At 42.5% G+C, this 20,824-nt stretch overlaps 1 protein-coding gene across 1 annotated transcript in view; it reads right to left on the minus strand.

Annotated features, from left to right (window-relative positions):
• Nucleotides 1-20,824, minus strand: part of LOC126259687 (5-formyltetrahydrofolate cyclo-ligase-like) — a 123,481-nt gene that overhangs the window by 89,384 nt on the left and 13,273 nt on the right. Inside the window, exon 2 of the mRNA XM_049956646.1 lies at nucleotides 1,657-1,770. Within this exon, the coding sequence (XP_049812603.1) occupies nucleotides 1,657-1,770 (114 nt within the window). The remainder of the gene's footprint in view (nucleotides 1-1,656; nucleotides 1,771-20,824) is intronic.

Genomic DNA, 20,824 nt, shown 5'->3' on the forward strand with positions numbered 1-20,824 from the left:
TTAAAAAATGGTTCAAATGGCTCTGAGCACTATGTGACTTAAGATCTGAGGTTATCGGTTCCCTATAACTTAGAACTAGTTAAACCTAACTAACCTAAGGACATCACACCCATCCATGCCCGAGGCACGATTCGAACCTGCGACCGTAGCTGTCGCGCGGTTCCAGACTGAAGCGCCTAGACCCACTTGGCCACACTGGCCGGCTCTTCTTAAAAGACCTGTCCAAGTTACTCATATTACATTAAAGCGCAATCATGAGAAAATTTCGTTATGAAAAACGATAGCCTACAGACAAAAGGATTATTATTGATTGGCGACTCCATGGAGTGTTCTGTGCACTTTTATGTGATCGCTCTAAGCTTGTTGATACCAGTGCCTATCGATTTTAATTGTATATTACAGCACTGAGGATGGTCACTAAGTGACCGAAAATCGATTTTGCGGATAATAAAACAAAAAAATACGACCAATGCTGTTTCTTCTTCCAGTTATATCCAAAAGGAATATGTTTTTCATCACCGCAGTTACAAAATCTCTGTAATGGTTACAACATGAGGGTACTGAGAGCGACTTTGACAGATCTTCCAAGAAGTGTATATGCCGCCTTTTCAGCTAGAGTACAAATGTGACGAGTTAACAGAAGTGTGTTAATGACGCGTAACATAAATACGAAGCTTCAGTTATGACGTTGTGATTGCCTTGATCGCATGTAGGTGTACTAGATTACTAGCAGTATGTACCCGGTTTTCATCTCAGACGCATGCGACACTTTTTAATGTTGTTGCCATGAGAAGAAAGTTATGCTTTTTAACGTTTTACCCTTTTTTCGTTATGAGGTAACGTTGTCTTAGGCGTGTATTGGAATTTGTACATTTATTGTAATAACTACTGCAAAGGTAATCTTATTTTTTATTTCAAATTCATAGTCCGATACGATGGCACAAAAACAAACAGCATAATTTCACAACCTTTACACTGCGGGTATGTCAAAAAGAAATGTAAAATCGTTAGTTTACGCTTATAGCTACAACAGTAATATTTTTCTAATGCTTGAGGATCTGAAGATGGAAGCTTAACCATGCCGAAATTAGTAATCCAGTGCGATCAAGACAAGACACAGCATAATTTCACAACCTTTACACTGCGGGTATGTCAAAAGGAAATGTAAAATCGTTAGTTTACGCTTATAGCTACAACAGTAATATTTTTGTAATGCTTGAGGATGTGAAGATGGAAGCTTAACCATGCCGAAATTAGTAATCCAGTGCGATCAAGACAAAGAACTTCATATCTGAAGCTTTCTATGTACTATATAGATGGTAGCCCTCCAGGTGACATTGTCAGGTATCTATAAACACTCATGTTCGCCCATTTAAGCCATTATTAAGGAAAGTATTTTCCTACATCAGAAACCAAAATGCTGTAACGAATGATTGGCCAGTGCTGGAAAGTAGCCCACATAAGCGGAAACTACTAGTATCACATTTTAATAAGGTTTGTGCAGCTGCTGATGTTGTACATAAATAAAGTTTCCACAAAAAAAAAAATGCCTCTCTCTCTCTCTCTCTGTGTGTGTGTGTGTGTGTGTGTGTGTGTGTGTGTGTGTGTGTGTGTATCTGTCTATAGCACAGTCACACACGTTAAATCTAAACCCACCATGTTGGTGACGATCTGTGATTGGCGCAGCTTCTCTTCTGTAGTGAGCGCGCCAATGACGCTCTTCATTTGCCTCCGGACGGCGTTCTTCGCCGCCTTGAGGGTGGCTGTCATCTGCAAAGCAAAGAATTCGTACTTTACAGTCTACAACATTTTATCGTAATTTACGGTAAAAACTGAATATGAAATTTAAATTTAAGACAGTGTAAATTATTTAGGCCTACGCTAATGATCCACACACACACTTACGCGAATGCATTGAAGAGGACCTGGAGCACATAGTCTGTTCAGAATGAACTTTAACACAGAGAATTTTGCATTTACATAAATAGTTAGGGCCGCATGTTGACGGGGGCAGCACCCCGGCAACTGCCTGTAATTGAGCGACCGCCTACATTGTTGGATCTTCGCTAATATTAGGGGAATTTTATAGTTACTATTTGCACTTATGATTTTTGATGATGATTAGTTTGGTTGAGGGGGCGCTCGACATCACGGTCATCAGCGCCCTGACGAATTATGATTTTTACTGACAACGTTAACCAAATACTGTGTATTAATCTATTTATAAGTTTTTATGGACATTAACAGAATATTTGTGGCCAAGACAAACATAAAATTAAGTTGTACAGGATATCTCAGGAGGAATAGTAAATATTTTGGGAGGTGGAAGTATATACGAGGGGCGTTCAGAAAGTAAGTTCCGATCGGTCGCGAAATGGAAACGACTATGAAAATCCGATAAAGCTTTGCACAGATGTGTTGGGTAGTGTCTCTAGTATAACCCCAGTTAGCATCACGTCGCTCTTCTCATTTCTGAGCTCGCAGTGAGTGCGTAAAGATGTCTAGAAAATAGTGTCTGCCGCCAAGTACGAGGGCCTGGTGAGAAATTTCGCCTGAAGCTATGCAGCTAACATTACATAACTGTCGTGCTGTTTCTTCTTCAAGACAATTCTCAGCCGCATTCTGCAGGGGCAATGAAGATGCTCCTGCATCGTTTTCAAATGGAAATGTGAGATTACCCACAATACAGTCCGCAATTGTCTCCCCCTGAGTTTCATCTCTGGTCACATGAACCGCTATCTTTGAAGACAACATTTTGACACAGACAACGAGGTGTAGGCCAGCGTGGAGAATTGGCGGAAAGCACTGGCGGCTGCCTTCTACGATGAGGCTATTGAAAAGTTGGTACAACGCTATGACAAAAGTCTAAGTCAGAACGGCGACTACGTAGAGAAGTAGCTGAAAGGTGTAGCTAATTGTTACAAGTAAAACATTTCTGATGTTCACTGTGGTTTCAATTTGACAATCAATCGGAGCTTACTTTCTGAACAGGCCTCGTATTAACTCCAATAAAAGATTCCATATAACATGTGTTCAACTTTAATTGTTTACAGAGACACAGCCTATTACGTAGATAAATATTTATCGATTTTCATTTTCTTTTGAAATTCACGTCATGAATTTGAGTATGAATTTGCATTTATTCAGTTTTTTAAATGTGACTGTGGTTTTTTGGACTACTAGACTATTGTATTTAAACATCTTCTTAGAGGGCTGCGTTGTCTAGACTATTTAAAACGAACTTTCCGGATCGACTACAAGAATGAGTATGTTCTTCCAGCAAGACGGGGCCTCGCATATTCTACTCGTCAAGTGTCACATCATCTAAACCTAACGTTTCCGGGGCCTTACCCCTTCAATACTGACTGTGGGCATGACTAAAAGGAAATACTGAAATGAAATAATCGTATGGCATTGTTGGCCGGGAGGCCCCATTCGGGGGAGTTCGGCCGCCGTATTGCAAGTCCCTTTTAGTTAACGCCACTTCGGCGACTTGCGTGTCAACGATGATGAAAATGATGATGAACGACACACAACACCCAGTCCCTTGCCGGGAATCGAACCCGGGCCCCCTGCGTGATGGGCGGTAAGCCTACCGCTACGCTACAGAGGCGGACAAAGGATATATTTACAAACAAAAAGTAAACACAAGAGACGAATTGATCGGTCTGATTATTAAAACTTGTGCCCTCATAAAAGAAAGACTAAAACGACATTGGAGGAGCTATAAACTATGTTATTATGAGGATTCCAAGGAGGACTGAATTCGGAGGTGAAATTAATGAAATCAGCTGTGAGATTAATTATTTGCGTCTGCTTAGCATTTTCCGTGAGTATTTGTTTACGATGCAATCAAATTGTTGTATCTCTAAGTCTATGGGACTGATGACCTCAGATGTTAAGTCTCATAGTGCTTAGAGCCATTTGCACCATTTTTGAACAAATAATTGAACGCGTATTATATGGGTTGTTTTATTCGAATTAGTCTTCTCAAGTGTTTACTGTGCGTCCTGGGACACTCTGTACAAATGCAGCTATGACCACGGCATCTTTATTTGCTTTCACACAGTACGTATTTTCAATTTTCTATTCTATCATCAGCAGCAAAAATACTATTACATTTTGTACTATGATGTATATTTCCCCTGTCGATAGGATGAGCTGTTAGAGAAAATAGACCGACGGAAAAAGAAATCGCAACTGGGCGTTAAACCCTCATGTATATGCAGTCTGTTAGTGATTACTGTTTCCTTCGCAAAACACTCCAGATGTAAACTAATTCCCCGTTCTGATTTCTGAGTGGAGAAATCTGGGTGGGGATTTATCAAGAGGACGATGAATAAGGCTAACGCTATCTGAGTTGGATAGTGAAATATTACAATCTGAATGATTTAAGTGAACTGGTAGGTCTGAGAAGTGAAATTATCGTATTAAAATTATTCTTGCAAAGTACCAGTGAATTGAAGATGTTGTGAACCGCACTCCAGCTGAGGTGACAGAAGTCATGGTTCAAATGGCTCTGAGCACTATGGGACTTAATTTCTGAGGTCATCAGTCCCCTAGAACTTACAACTACTTAAACCTAACCAACCTAAGGACATCACACACATCCGTGCCTGAGGCAGGATTCGAACCTGCGACCGTAGCGGTCTCGCGGTTCCAGACTGCAGCGCCTAGAAGCGCTCGGTCACAGCGGCCGGCCAGAAGTCATGCAATAGCGATATGCACATATACAGATGGCGGTAGTATTGCGTACACGAGGTGTAAAAGCGAAGTGCATTGCCGGAGCTGACATTTGGATTCAGGTGATTCACGTGAAATGGTTTTTCACGTGATTACGGCAGTATGACGGGAATAAACAGGCTTTGAACGCAGAATGATTTGTAGCTAGACGCATGGGACATTCCATTTCGAAAGTCGTTAACGAATTCAATATTCTTAGATCCACCGTGTCAAGATTGTATAGAGAATACCAAATTTCAGGTACTTCCTCTCAGCATGGACAACGCGATTGCTTTCTTTCAAGGACCGACAGCAGCGGCGTTTGCGTAGAGCTGTAGTGCTAACAGACAAGCGACTCTGCAAGAAATAACGGCAGAAATCAATGTGGGACATAGGCACCCGTTAGGACAGTGCGGCGAAATTTGGCGTTAGTTGTCTATGGCAGTAGACATCTCCTGGGCTTCTAACCATTCTAATAGGACCTCTTACTTTAATCTTACGTGTTTTCAGAACTGGCAATTCCTCATTGGCATTACACTGCATGAATAAATTTTCTGAGATCACAGTCAGTTCACTTCCGCTATCAATTACAATATTGACTGGGATATGCTTTACCATGGCCTTCACAATTGGTTGAATTTGAAAGGGTTGGTCCTGTTCTTCTTCTTCTTGCATCAACGAATCCTCCACTGAATCATACATGAGTCTTTTTAGAAATTTCCCTTGTGAATTCGAACTTTCTGTAGGATAAGCTTCGACTGCTACTTCTCTCTCTTTTATTTCCTCTTCTCTATTTCTTCCTTCATTTACGCTTTCTTCAACATCCTCTACTTTTTCCTCATCCTCGTCTATCTTCGCCTTTTTCGTCGCTACTTCCACATAATCGCATCTAAATGCTCTAATTATCGCTTCATAACTTCCTTCCTTATATACGTTGGGTTGTGTGCCCACTAGTAACTTATTTTCAACTTCTGTCGACTGCGCATTATCCTCATTGAATTCGCTTTCCCTGGTTTCCATCTCAAATAGCTCTGCAATACTCATTACTTCGTCCTTTCCGCCTACATTCGTTGTGCATGCCTCTGGTAATTCATCTGCCTCGTCAGCATTCTCCCAATTAATTTCGTCCCAACACGATATTGTTATTTTCCTGTCTTCGTTTTCATCTGGTCCCTGCGGATTTGTTTCATCCTTCTTCTCTTCTCGTGATAAGGTATTTCCTTCTCTGTTCAAGGTGCTGCGATTGTCCTGGGTCGGTGCGTCATTCTCTTTGGCATGGGCGCTTAGCTGCCAATTCGAACGTTTTTCGGGGTTTGGTGGTCTTACATCCACCTCTTCTATCTGTATTATCTTTCCTTGCTCCGCCTGTTGATATTGGTTTCTTTGTTGATAATTTGTCGGTCTATTGGCGCTCCAATACCCGTTCCGGTTCTCGTTATTCCCTCTGTAATAGTTATTGCCGTTCCTGGGTGAATTATAGTTATTGCCATATTATCTTCTAAATCCATAACCGGTTCTTTGTTGAAATCTACTGTCGTTTCTTGGTGCGAAGTTATCACGTGGTTCGTAATTATTCTTTCTTCGTACTGTGTCTTGTGGATTCCACTGCTTTTTGGTTTCGTTTTCACGTGCGCTTCGTCTTTTTCTTGCGTCATCTTCCGAAAATATGAGCTCTAGTTCCCTTTGAATACCTTTAAATGCTTCGACGTCATTGCCTCCGCGACCTACTAATGATTGCTGGTATTTCAATAGTAACTTCATCGCGCATAATTTAATCAACTCTCCGTCACTGTATGGTACATCTAAGCATTGATTTTTCGTTGCCATTAATTCGAAAAATTTCACGGGACTCTTCTCTCCTGAATTTTCAAAATATGGGTTCTGTAATAATTCGTACTTCACTCTGTTCTGTGCTTCGCTGGACCAATATCGTGAGAGAAACTTCTCTCTGAAATCTTCGCACGATCGGCATGTCGTTGCAACATTCTGCATGGTTTCTGCGACTGTTCCTGACATGTGCGCACATATAAAGTCTAATTTGTGTGCTAACGTCCAGTGTTCTGGTAATCCTACTCGGAATTGATCAATAAAAGTTCGTGGATGTAATGAGTTTCCTTCTCGAAAGTGTTGAAATTTTCTGACTGTGAGGAAATGATCGTTGTCGTACTTCGTCATAGTTCCATATGACATTCGCGATTCTTCGCCACTTTTGTTTCTGATCATTTCTCCCGTCGTTCTTTCCGGTTGTGGTAGATCCATTGGATATTGTCCACTGTAACTTTCGCGTACCCGCGGTGCAGGCTGTCTGATTTCACGTATGTTACTTTCCGCCTGTGACTGGAATCGCAAATGTATGACATCTTCGTTAATTGTTTGTTTTTCCGGTGCTGTTACAGAACGGATGTGGTTACAGACTCAGTGCTTGTTCGATCCTGTTCACTACGCCCTTCAATGGTTTGCAACAACACTGTTCACAATTTCTGAAATTGTTGCTTCGTTTGCGCTTCTATTTTGAGTATGCGGTTATCATATCTTTTCAGCGCTGCTTTTGTGATACGTTTGCGTAACACACTGTTTTCAACAATTTCACGCGCTGTACCTGCTGCTTGTCTAGTAATTACGTTTATCTGTTTCTCTAGTTTATGACTTCTCCCTGGGTGTTGTTACGTAATGTTTTGATCTCGTCCTGAGTGTCATTACGCAATCTTTGTACGTCAGCTTGTACCTTGTCAATGTCTGTTCTCAATTGATTGTGACCTGTTACTAAGTTTCCTATCACTTCTCGAGATTCTTTTGCCTCGTCTTCAATATGACTTAGGTGTAACCAAATTTTTTTGTTTTGTTCTTTAATCTCACGCATTTTTCTCGTGGTTTATGCATTCTGAATTTGAATTTGGTTCGCTATGTCTTTATTTTGCCTTGTCATGGTTTCCGTAATTTGTTGTAATAATTCTGCCACATTGGTGGGTCCTATTGCGTTTTCTTCCGACGTCCTACGCTCTGTGTTTTCGCCCAAGTGTTGGTTCGCAACCGATTGCATTGAACTGTGCTGTGACACGTTTCTGCTCGCATTCCTTGTACTCTGTGGTGAGGGAGCTCTGATTACTTGTACTATGGGTTCTACGTATTCAAGGCGCAAGTTAGAATCTTCATCAACTGTCTGTCTACTTTCCTGCTCCTCTGTCGTATGCTGACTTATGTTTTCTATGCCTTGACGTACATTACCCTCGTTATGGTGCATTATCTGTCCTATTTCTCGCGATACTGCATCGTCTGTTGTACTGTCTTCTATTCTCTGTCCGTCTTCATGTTGGGTCTCTACTTCAATTCGGTCAAGTTCTCGATCTGCCATTGCTAATCTTTCCGAATCCCTTATTTTCTGTTTTAAAAGCAATTCACGCGCCCTACTTCGAGTCAACATGCGCTCATACGATCTCACGCGTTTCATAAACTATTTGTTCACACGACTTGACATTATACCCAAGACTGACAATCCATTCACTTACTTGTTGGGTCAGAACCAACTTGTCAACGATGTATCCGCCGCCTGCGCGCTTGCATTGAGGAGAAAAATTAATTCTAACAATATTAAAATTCATAAGTAAATTATGCTATTGTCTCTGCTAGAATGTCTCACTTTCTATTGAATACTTTATTACCATCTATCGGTGCAGCTACTGTTTTCAACTATTTATGCCTTTCAAAAAAATTTTTTTATTACGAAAACTTTTTTACAGGATATTTTTCTGACCTAGTTAGGCATGTGGCGACCTTCAATCATGGTATTTTACCATCCTGGCGGGGTCGCCATTCTCTAACATTCTGCGTGGTGTCTGTTGTTCTATGTCATGTCTCCTTACCACTTTCGCGCAATGATGCTCTGAGCGTGTTTTTTAGGGAATTGACTAGTTTGAACCTGGGACCTGTTACTGGTAAGGAGACGCCAGACCACACATGACATGTAGACTTCAGAAGAGTTCAGTGAGACTAGCGATGATTTAACCAAATACTTAAGGATTTCAGCGTCAGCTCCACTGTACTCCCTGTAAAAGAACCTTAATACTAACTAAATTTAGTGGAAGGGGTTCAAGGCTTTCCTATTTTTAGTTATCTGGTAAAATAACGTCGAAAAAGCAGTTAAGTTTACTGTTGGAAATTTTATTCTACTCACAACACATTGTTTATAAATTGCACTATTGATAAAAGGAAATGTTTTAATGCAGGATGATAAAAACCAACTGCGTTCAACAAAAATGTTAACAAATATTCCCTGAATGGGTTTCCAAGTTCTATAATGGATCGAAGGATGACCTATGCCATATCACATCTATAATCTAAGTTTAAATTAAGTTTCACAAAACAGAGAACTATCAAAATGGTCTACAGTGACCCTCAATTATCTTTAATTACTTATCTAACTTGTCGTAAATTACAGTGGCTGATGTGGCTTCTCAATAATTATATAACAGAAAAATCATCACGTTTCACATTTTAACTTATGTAGCAAATGTGAATACCATGAGCTTCAATTGACGATCGACACTAGTATTACTTAAAAATGGGATGTAAGAGATGAGACTTCTGCAGTTCTGACTGAAGCCTGATGCGCTCAAAAATGCGGCATCGCCTGCGTTCATTACCTTGTCGGTGTTTAGGCAGCGTCAGGGGGCGGCGGGCAGCGCAGCTCCTCACATCTTGCCGTCTCGGAAGCAACTCTTGTCCTAACTTCTCTTTACTACAATTTACCGAAGTTGGTTTAAAAAAAGCTATCTGGCTTTGTTTTCATCTGACCAATCAGGGTCTCAATGTTAACCTTAAGCTCCGCCTACAAAAATTCTGTCTATCCAATGAGAAACGTTATACTTTTCGTGGTGGGGCAATGTTTTTAAAGTTCGCAACGTAACAGAGACGCGAAAAAGTCTCACGCTAAAACTTGCGGCTGGTGTGGCCCTTTTAGTGTTATCGTAAGATCTATAATGTTCTTCTGGAGGGCTATATCTTTTAACATGGGCTGGGGGGTAGTCCTGGCGGTTACTTTTCGTGGTGGGGCAATGTTTTTTTAGGTTTACAACGTAACAGAAACGCGAAAAAGTCTCACGCTAAAACTTACGGCTGGTGTGGCCCTTTTAGTGTTATCATAAGATCTATACTGTTCTTCTGGAGGGTTCTAGCTTTTAACATGGGCTGGGGGGTGGTCCTGGTGGTTAGCTGGCGACGTGGGTGTCCGTCCCTTATCGTGGGGCCTTCTATCTTAACACAGTTCTGCTCTCGGCTTCTGTTCTCGTTTCTCCCCTCGGAACTGCGTCTGTCTCACGGTGGGAAAGTTGTTGTTGTTGTGGTCTTCAGTCCTGAGACTGGTTTGATGCAGCTCTCCATGCTACTCTATCCTGTGCAAGCTTCTTCATCTGCCAGTACCTACTGAAACCTACATCCTTCTGAATCTGCTTAGTGTATTCATCTCTTGGTCTCCCCCTACGACTTTTACCCTCCACGCTGCCCTCCAATACTAAATTGGTGATCCCTTGATGCCTCAGAACATGTCCTACCAACCGATCCCTTCTTCTGGTCAAGTTGTGCCACAAACTCCTCTTCTCCCCAATCCTATTCAGTACCTCCTCATTAGTTATGTGATCTACCCATCTAATCTTCTCGGGAGGACGACGGTTCAATCCCGCGTCCGGCCATCCTGATTTAGGTTTTCCGTGATTTCCCTAAATCGCTCCAGGCAAATGCCGGGATGGTTCCTTTCAAAAAGGGCATGGCCGACTTCCTTCCCCGTCCTTCCCTAACCCGATGAGACCGATGACCTCGCTGTCTGGTCTCCTTCCTCAAAACCAACCAACCAACCAATCTAATCTTCAGCATTCTTCTGTAGCACCACATTTCGAAAGCTTCTATTCTCTTCTTGTCCAAACTATTTACCGTCCATGTTTCACTTCCATAAATGGCTACACTCCATACAAATACTTTCAGAAATGACTTCCTCACACTTAAATCTATACTCGATGTTAACAAATTTCTCTTCTTCAGAAACGCTTTCCTTGCCATTGCCAGTCTACATTTTATATCCTCTCTACTTCGACCATCATCAGTTATTTTGCTCCCCAAATAGCAAAACTCCTTTACTACTTTAAGTGTCTCATTTCCTAATCTAATACCCTCAACATCACCCGACTTAATTTGACTACATTCCATTATCTTCGTTTTGCTTTTGTCGATGTTCATCTTATATCCTCCCTTCAAGACACCATCCATTCCGTTCAACTGCTCTTCCAAGTCCTTTGCTGTCTCTGACAGAATTACTATGTCATCGGCGAACCTCAAAGTTTTTATTTCTTCTCCATGGATTTTAATACCTACTCCGAATTTTTCTTTTGTTTCCTTTACTGCTTGCTCAATATACAGATTGAATAACATCGGGGAGAGGATACAACCCTGTCTTACTCCCTTCCCAACCACTGCTTCCCTTTCATGTCCCTCGACTCTTATAACTGCCATCTGGTTTCTGTACAAATTGTAAATAGCCTTTCGCTCCCTGTATTTTACCCCTGCCATCTTTAGAATTTGAAAGAGAGTATTCCAGTCAACATTGTCAAAAGCTTTCTCTAAGTCTACAAATGCTAGAAACGTGGGTTTGCCTTTCCTTAATCTTTCTTCTAAGATAAGTCGTAAGGTCAGTAATGCCTCACGTGTTCCAGTATTTCTACGGAATCCAAACTGATCTTCCCCGAGGTCGGCTTCTACTAGTTTTTCCATTCGTCTGTAAAGAATTCGTGTTAGTATTTTGCAGCTGTCGCTTATTAAACTGATTGTTCGGTAATTCTCACATCTGTCAACACCTGCTTTCTTTGGGATTGGAATTATTATATTCTTCTTGAAGTCTGAGGGTATTTCGCCTGTTTCATACATCTTGCTCACCAGATGGTAGAGTTTTGTCAGGACTGGCTCTCCCAAGGCCGTCAGTAGTTCCAATGGAATGTTGTCTACTCCGGGGGCCTTGTTTCGACTCAGGTCTTTCAGTGCTCTGTCAAACTCTTCACGCAGTATCGTATCTCCCATTTCATCTTCATCTACATCCTCTTCCATTTCCATAATATTGTCCTCAAGTACATCGCCCTTGTATAGACTCTCTATATACTCCTTCCACCTTTCTGCCTTGCCTTCTTTGCTTAGAACTGTGTTGCCATCTGAGCTCTTGATATTCATACAAGTGGTTCTCTTCTCTCCAAAGGTCTCTTTAATATTCCTGTAGGCAGTATCTATCTTACCCCTAGTGAGACAAGCCTCTACATCCTTACATTTGTGCTCTAGCCATCCCTGCTTAGCCATTTTGCACTTCCTGTCGATCTCATTTTTGAGACGTTTGTATTCCTTTTTGCCTGCTTCATTTACTGCATTTTTATATTTTCTCCTTTCATCAATTAAATTCAATATTTCTTCTCTTACCCAAGGATTTCTACTAGCCCTCGTCTTTTTACCTACTTGATCCTCTGCTGCCTTCACTACTTCATCCCTCAAAGCTACCCATTCTTCTTCTACTATATTTCTTTCCCCCATTCCTGTCAATTGTTCCCTTATGCTCTCCCTGAACTCTGTACAACCTTTGGTTCTTTCAGTTTATCCAGGTCCCATCTCCTTAAATTCCCACCTTTTTGCAGTTTCTTCAGTTTTAATCTACAGGTCATAACCAATAGATTGTGGTCAGAGTCCACATCTGCCCCTGGAAATGTCTTACAATTTAAAACCTGGTTCCTAAATCTCTGTCTTACCATTATATAATCTATCTGATACCTTTTAGTATCTCCAGGGTTCTTCCATGTATAAAACCTTCTATCATGATTCTTAAACCAAGTGTTAGCTATGATTAAGTTGTGCTCTGTGCAAAATTCTACAAGGCGGCTTCCTCTTTCATTTCTTAGCTCCAATCCATATTCACCTACTACGTTTCCTTCTCTCCCTTTTCCTACACTCGAATTCCAGTCACCCATGACTATTAAATTTTCGTCTCCCTTCACTATCTGAATAATTTCTTTTATTTCATCATACATTTCTTCAATTTCTTCGTCATCTGCAGAGTTAGTTGGCATATAAACTTGTACTACTGTAGTAGGTGTGGGCTTCGTATCTATCTTGGCCACAATAATGCGTTCACTATGCTGTTTGTAGTAGCTTACCCGCGTTCCTATTTTCCTATTCATTATTAAACCTACTCCTGCATTACCCCTATTTGACTGTGTTTATAACCCTGTGGTCACCTGACCAGAAGTCTTGTTCCTCCTGCCACCGAACTTCACTAATTCCCACTATATCTAACTTTAACCTATCCATTTCCCTTTTCAAATTTTCTAACCTACCTGCCCGATTAAGGGATCTGACATTCCACGCTCCGATCCGTAGAACGCCAGTTTTCTTTCTCCTGAAAACGACATCCTCTTGAGTAGTCCCCGCCCGGAGATCCGAATGGGGGACTATTTTACCTCCGGAATATTTTACCCAAGAGGACGCCATCATCATTTAATCATACAGTAAAGCTGCATGCCCTCGGGAAAAATTACGGCCGTAGTTTCCCCTTGCTTTCAGCCGTTCGCAGTACCAGCACAGCAAGGCCGTTTTGGTTAATGTTACAAGGCCAGATCAGTCAATCATCCAGACTGTTGCCCTTGCAACTACTAAAAAGGCTGCTGCCCCTCTTCAGGAACCACACGTTTGTCTGGCCTCTCAACAGATACCCCTCCGTTGTGGTTTTACCTACGGTACGGCTATCTGTATCGCTGAGGCACGCAAGCCTCCCCACCAACGGCAAGGTCCATGGTTCATGGGGGGGGGGGGGGGGGAGGGGGGGAAGTATGACATGCATTTAGGCATTGTTGTGTTAGTCTGTGGTATTCCATTTGCTCACTCGTTACTCGTATTACTTTGGTTAATTTAATGTCATGATTTATTCGGAGTTATGTGACATACTACTGGATTTGCTTATCATGTCAGGGTTTTCATGGAAGGTGTTGGATTTGCCTGACACCATACACCATATCTGTTTGACCCTAGACGTCTGGAAGACCTTGGCCCGGTCGGATGATTCCCGATTCCTGTCGGTAAGATCTGATAGTAGGGTTCGAGTGTGGCGCAGACCCCACGAAGCCTTGGACCCAGATTGTCAACAAGGCACAGTGCAAGCTAGTATTGGGTCCATACCGGTGTGGGCTGTGTTTATATGGATTGAACTGGATCATCGGTCATGCTTGGCTACTTGGGGACCATTCACAACCATTCACGAACTTCTTGATTTCAAACAACGATGGAGTTTGACACTGCACCATGTCACTTGGCCACAATTGTTAGCAATTGGTTTGAAGAACGTTCAGACAGTTCGAATGAATATTTGACCATCCAGATCGCCTGACGCGAATCCAGTCGAACATTTATGAGACATAATCGAGAAGCAAATCCGTGCCAAAATACTGCACCAGTAACATTTCCGCGCTTATGGATGGTTATAAAGGCAGCATGGTTCTATATCTCTGCAGGGGACTTCGAGCGACTTGTTGAGTCTATGCCACGTCGAGTTGCTGCACTACCCCGGGCAAAAGGACTTCCCACACCGTACTACAAGGTACCACATGAACTTTGTCAACACAATGTAATAGCCTTTGTCCGTTCGAATGTTCATTAGAGTAAATGTAAAGCTTTGACGTAAATCGGTCAATGATTTCTCGAGAGTTTTGGTAATAACGGTTCAACTTTACATGATACATATTTATTTGCATATTTTATATATTAAAAGCATAGGTATATAAGAACTCGCGTGTATTCGAATGCAACATTGTGTAAACATTTCAAAGCAACTGGCGATCAACTTTTGGAGATTTAAGATTTTGAACAAACGAATATTTGCATGTAAATATTCGTTTGTCCGATCCCTTAAATCTGCGGAAGTTCATTACCGATTGCTCCGAAATTTTACACAATTTTCCATCCGAGTACAGATGTGTTCTTACTGGAGCGCCGTACGGTATATACAGATATAAAAGGGGATACGTACTAAGCTAAAATCTTAGTCCTTATCTTCAACTCTTCTGTTCTCATTATGAAAGACAGCCACCAATCATCCGCAAGAATCCGTCGCACTCGTGTCATTGCAAAGTGGAATGAAGTTTTGCTTAAAATTATGGGAAAACCGCGACAAGAACTCATGAAACGTCAGTGCAAGTTTACGTTGTTGAAGCAGTGAGTAAAAAGTGAGTGTTAGGATGGATTAAACGCTTTTACAGACGGATAAGACGCTTTCGAGGATGAACTGCGTTCGCGTCGACGCCCACAATTCTAGACAACATTGAACGAGTGCGGCGGACTCTTGCGAATGATCAGCGGGTTCCTGTGGTAATGAGAGCGAAAGAGATGAAAATACGTACGAGCAGTGTAAGGAGATTCGCAGTCGTTGCGTCACTACGGTGCTTAGAACGATTCTACAAGAAGCGTTTGCTGACAGTTTCCAACAGCTTAAGATCCGGTCAAAGGTTCTTTGTAGCTAGTGATTATTACTTTAAAGGCCAGTAAAGGTATCTGGTTTGTAACTCTTGTATTGTTTGTTTTGTGAGAACATTCACCGCACTTTTCAGACGAACCTTGTCTTATAAACTGGCAACGCAAACATTATGACAATGCCCACCGCGACGTTGAATGCCGCCTGGTGGCGGTGCAGGCACGTGACGTGTAACGAAAGTTGATTGGTTGATTCCGGGGAGGGGACCAAACAGCGAGGTCAACAGTCTCATCGGATTAGGGAAGGACGGGGAAGGAAGTCGGCCGTGCCCTTTAAGAGGAACCATCCCGGAATTTGCCTGGAGCGATTTAGGGAAATCACGGAAAACCTAAATCAGGATGGCCGGACGCGGGATTGAACCGTCGTCCTCCCGAATGCGAGTCCAGTGTGCTAACCACTGCGCCACCACGCTCGGTGGTGAAGAAAGTATATAAGCGGAGCAGACACGGACGGGGGATCATTCCTCCCAAACGCAGAAGCTGGTCGAAATTTAATATCCTACTGTCGTCAGCGTCTAAGGAAAGAGGTAGAAGCACAGTGAAACTACCACTAGGCGCTAAGTGGTTGGACGTCCACGACTCTTCGCCGAACGTGGAGTTCGGAAGCTGTTCTGCTCTGTAAAGTAGGATAGAAGGTGATCCGTGGCATTTCTGCCGAAAGAGAACAATGCTGGTGGACCCACAAGTGTTCGGAGCACACCGTTCATCGTACACTGTTGAACGTGGAACTTCGCAGCAGAAGTGTTCACATGTTGACCCAACGACATCGTCAATTACGACTACAGTGGCCACGGGGCCATAGGGAGTCGACCGTCGATCAATGAGAACGTGTCCGTTTTTCGGGTGAATTACATGTTTGCTACACTATGTCGATGGTCGTTTCCACAAACGGCGTCATCGAGGTGAACGGCGGCTCGAAACGTGCAGCGCACCACTGTCGCAGGCTGGTAGGAGCAGTATTATACTATGGAAGACGTTTTCCTGCGCTTTCATGAGACTTGTGGTAGTAATCGAAGACACGCTGACAGCTTCGAACCACCTGCATTCCCTCATGCTCCTTCCCCGACGTCGATGTCATCATTCAGGAGTATAATTATCCGTGTCTGGGAGCCAGAAACGTGCTAAAGTGGTTTGAGGAGCAGATAGTGAAGTCATATTGATGTCTCAGTGACCAAATTTGGCTGTTTATAAATCTTACGGAACCCATCTGGTTCTCTATTGGAGGTCATCAAGGCGTACGCAAATCAGCGGCCCATTATTTACACGAAATACATGGCTTGTGCGTAGAAATCTAATTCCACATGCATCCACAAACCTACCAATGAGCTGTCGGATCCCTGATAAGCAGACTCAGTGATGTATTTTGTTCCACAGACGGACAAATACGCTATTAAGCAGTCTGTCGTAATGTTTTGGCTGATCAGTGTATTCAGTTTACGTATCACAATGTTGACAACTTAAAGTCATTGCCAATAGTCATTCAATAAAGACGTCGAAGAGAATTTTACTAAACGTCGATTAGGAATTTGTTTCTTCTTCAACACCAGTGCATCCGCAAATATACACTTCACACCCGCTAATGTGGACTGTGTTGATGTGGTTTGTATGCCTAGCGGTGAGTATCACAAAGTTCTACTAATACTTCCATCAGCTGTGATAGGCAGGTGCGCTAGGTAACAGCAAGAACTGTTATGATTTTATTATGTGTCAGTAGAGTCGCGGTAGTGGGTTCTTAGATTTTGAAAGAAATCATATTGTTACAGTTGATTAGTAATGACACAGCGGTGAATTTTTAACCTTGACTACCGGGTCAATGCAAAACTGGTGATCCTTCTACTGAAACTACTTCATTTATGTGGCAGAACAGTCGGTTGATCTGGGTCGCTGATTAACCATGGCTTCGCAGGAAAAAACCCAGTTTCGGCGGATAGCAGGATTGCTAACGCCCGGCGCAGGTGCAGTGCATCTTCACACAACTCTAAAGAGAGGATGGCCCTCAAAAATGGGAACTTAATTAAAACTTTGTGATGTTACGTCGGTTGTGGGGACTGTGGGAGGCAGTGGAGTATCACAACAACCGAACTTCGTCAGCACTATCTGCGGACGCTTATCACCTGGAGAGAAGGGCTGGAGATGTGCCGCTCGTTTGTCATTCCGAACAATTAGCAATCGACTATTTGTGTTTGTTCATATTCCAGCAGCTGCATGAACATGGTCATCTAACGAGCTCTTGAAAGGTGTACATATCATGAGAAATATCAATTTGTTTGGTACGTTTCTCGTTATAAATGTCTTTGCATGGCTGAACACATGACTGGCGTGTATTGTTTGGCTACCAGAGGTTAGGCTATTCTCTCCAACGGGGATGTGGCTGATAAGCTATAATAAGACACAGGTAAAAACAAGTATTTATTACGACCACAATAGAGAGATTTAAGAACAAAGGAAAATTATCGATAAAAATAATACTTCTCACACACTGACAGCCATACGCTTGGAACACACGGTAAACTAATGTTGTGGGAGGTGAAGACTATGTCACAGATAACCCCTAACGAAGGAGGTTGAGCGTTCGCCACATTTCGCCGACAAGTACGTATCGGGATATCGCTGGAAAGTCGTAGGTCCTGCTGTGTCGGCTTCCAACGGGGTTCTCACTGGTGGGCTGCTAAGAGCTGGCTCATGAAGTGGCCCAGAGCTTCGTTGGGGTGAACAGACGACGTGTTAACTTGCAACCCCTAAACAGCCGGGGTGCGGAGGGATTCGTGCTGATCCAGTCGCACACACGTGACTCGGCAGAGGAAATAGGTCCCCGGTAAGGAGGACCTCTGGAAGTGCTCGTCCCGACTTCTGTCGTCGTTTTGATCGCAGCAGTCCGGGGAGGCAATGCGTTGTTTATATGCATGCTCCAGTGTCTGTGGCGTTGCCGATCCCTCAAGGCGAACGTCGGGTACATGGCAGTATTACTGACTAGAGCTCGGGTGAGCGAAGGAATCGAAGTAGTTCTCGGTCAGACAGAGAGAAAGATGGGGGGGGGGGGGGGGGGAGGAGAGAGAGAGAGAGAGAGAGAGAGAGAGGGGAAGCTTCGATGATCGAGGCGTCACACAGACAACTGACGTGCTCCCTGATGCGAGTGAGGATAAAACATAATTTTAAAAGGATTTTGTAGAAAGACGGTACATTTGGAAAAAAAAGTAGTTTGCATTAATTTTGTTGAAAGCGCTATCCGAGTAATTATTGGAGCGTAAAGAGTGTATTGTGTCTAACAATATCTACGTGTTGGTATCCAGGGCGAATTATGAGTCACGTGTTCAGTACTCTAATTAGCTTTCTCCCTCCATTGTTGGTCAAAATATTTCATTATGAAAGGGAAAGAGTAAATCTCATATAATTTAAAGACTGCATACAAAACTAATTCTTATGGTGTGTGTCTATGATAAAGGAAAGGTCACTGTTCATTGTTCCTTTTTGTTGCATTAATAGTACTCAATATAATTTCAAAATATTTTCCTATTCGTTTATAATTATTTCATGAAGCTTATCCCCACTATTAAGTGAAAGATAGTTTTAGCAAAACCTGCACTTTTATGCATTGCGCTACTGCGTGGTCAGTGACCTACGAGGGCGGTTCAGAAAGTAACCTCCGATTGGTCACAGTGCGGGTTGTGGGGGGAGTAGCGACGCCATCCGTGCGTTCACGCACTCAACAGATCAGTCGGCATCAAGCCGTGGTCGAGTGAACGTCGTACCTGCGCTAGTTTAGTTTTTGTGGTAGTTTGAAATGTGTGCTGCAATAGAAAACCCCGCCAAATGTGAAGTGCGTGCTGTCACAAGGTTTTTTACAGCCAAAGGATATTCTGCAGCAGCTATTCATCGTGAGCTTTGTGCCGTGTACGGACCAAGAGTTATGAGTGAAGGAGTTGTCCGTGAATGGGTACGTTTATTTAAAAGTGGACGAGAAAACGTTCATGATGAAGAGAGGAGTGGTAGACCATCATTGGTGACTGACGAACTCGTTCAGACAGTTGATGCAAAAGTTCGTGAAAATCGACGTTTCTCAATGTCGGAGTTGTCTACTGGTTTTCCACAGATTTCTAAGACTCTCTTGTACGAGATAGTGACAGTAAGATTGGGTTACCGTAAGTTCTGTGCACGATGGGTGCCCAAAATTCTTACCGACCACCACAAAACTCAAAGAATGGCCTCTGCATTAGACTTTCTGTCACGTTATGAGGACGAAGGAGAACCATTGTTAAACAGAATCGTGACCGGTGACGAAACCTGGATTAAGTACGTGAACCCTGAGACAAAAGAACAATCAAAGATGTGGGCACATTCAAATTCGCCTACCAAACCAAGAAAAGCCTCGCAAGATTTTTCTGCCAGAAAACTGATGGCAACGGTGTTTTGGGATGCCAAAGGGGTGTTGTTGGTTGAATTCATGGAACGTGGTACGACCATTAATCAAGACGTGTACTGTGAAACAATAAAAAAGTTACGACGGGCTATACAGAACAAACGCCGTGGTATGCTGACTTCCGGTATCGTTTTTTTTGCACGATAACGCCCGTCCTCACTCTGCTCGCAGAACAACGGCCCTTCTTGAGTCCTTCAAGTGGGACGTTATCAACCATCCACCTTACAGCCCAGACCTGGCGCCAAGTGATTATCACCTCTTCATGCATTTGAAGAAATGGCTCGGGTCACAGCGGTTTGATGACGACGAAGAGCTCAAAGATGCGGTCACAGGCTGGCTCCAGGCACAAGCGGGTGATTTTTATGCAGAAGGAATTTCAAAGCTTGTGAAGAGATACGATAAATGCCTCAATCGCTATGGAGACTATGTAGAAAAATAGTGCAAAGATGTAGTTGTAAGATGTATATATTAAAATATTTTTATTTAACTTGGTGTATTTTTTTAAATCAACCGGAGGTTACTTTCTGAACGGCCCTCGTATATTTTCAGAAAAGGAACAAAAATGTTATTTGTTAATGGAGCCGTATTAATAGAATAAAAAAGGATAAGGCAGTCTCCCACGCAGTGATTTATTACAGGTACATGCAGTTCGGCACTTTACATTCTCGCAGTTTGCAGACAGAGTAGAGCCAACTTACCCGCTATTGTAAGACCTAAATGAACCTGTTGAGAGAAAATTAAGAATACAATTCATTAGGAAAATTTCATATAAATTTAGCTGACGTATTTTTTCAATGGGGCATTTCTTTTGTTACGCAACATTTAGCCAATACGTGTGAATGTTTCACGGGAAAACCACTCTGATATTAGTGACAACCATTCTTTAACTCATTATACAAATAATCAGATAGAGTTTACAGTAATTAATATCATACACATCAAAAGTGATTTGCACAGTTAAGTTCTGTTTAAGAGTGGGGTAGCGAAGGCGATTCTAGATGCGACACTGTAATAGGAATTTAAAAGTACTCGTACTTGCTTTCACAGTACTAGCGATGGGGTCTTAACACATACAGTTTTCACACGAGTTTCAACTTTTATAAGTTTCGCTCTTAACTTCTTTATGTCACTTCCTTTCTGTGTCCA

This window comes from Schistocerca nitens, chromosome 5 (assembly GCF_023898315.1).
Source record: "Schistocerca nitens isolate TAMUIC-IGC-003100 chromosome 5, iqSchNite1.1, whole genome shotgun sequence".
NCBI classification, from domain to species: Eukaryota; Metazoa; Arthropoda; class Insecta; order Orthoptera; family Acrididae; genus Schistocerca; species Schistocerca nitens.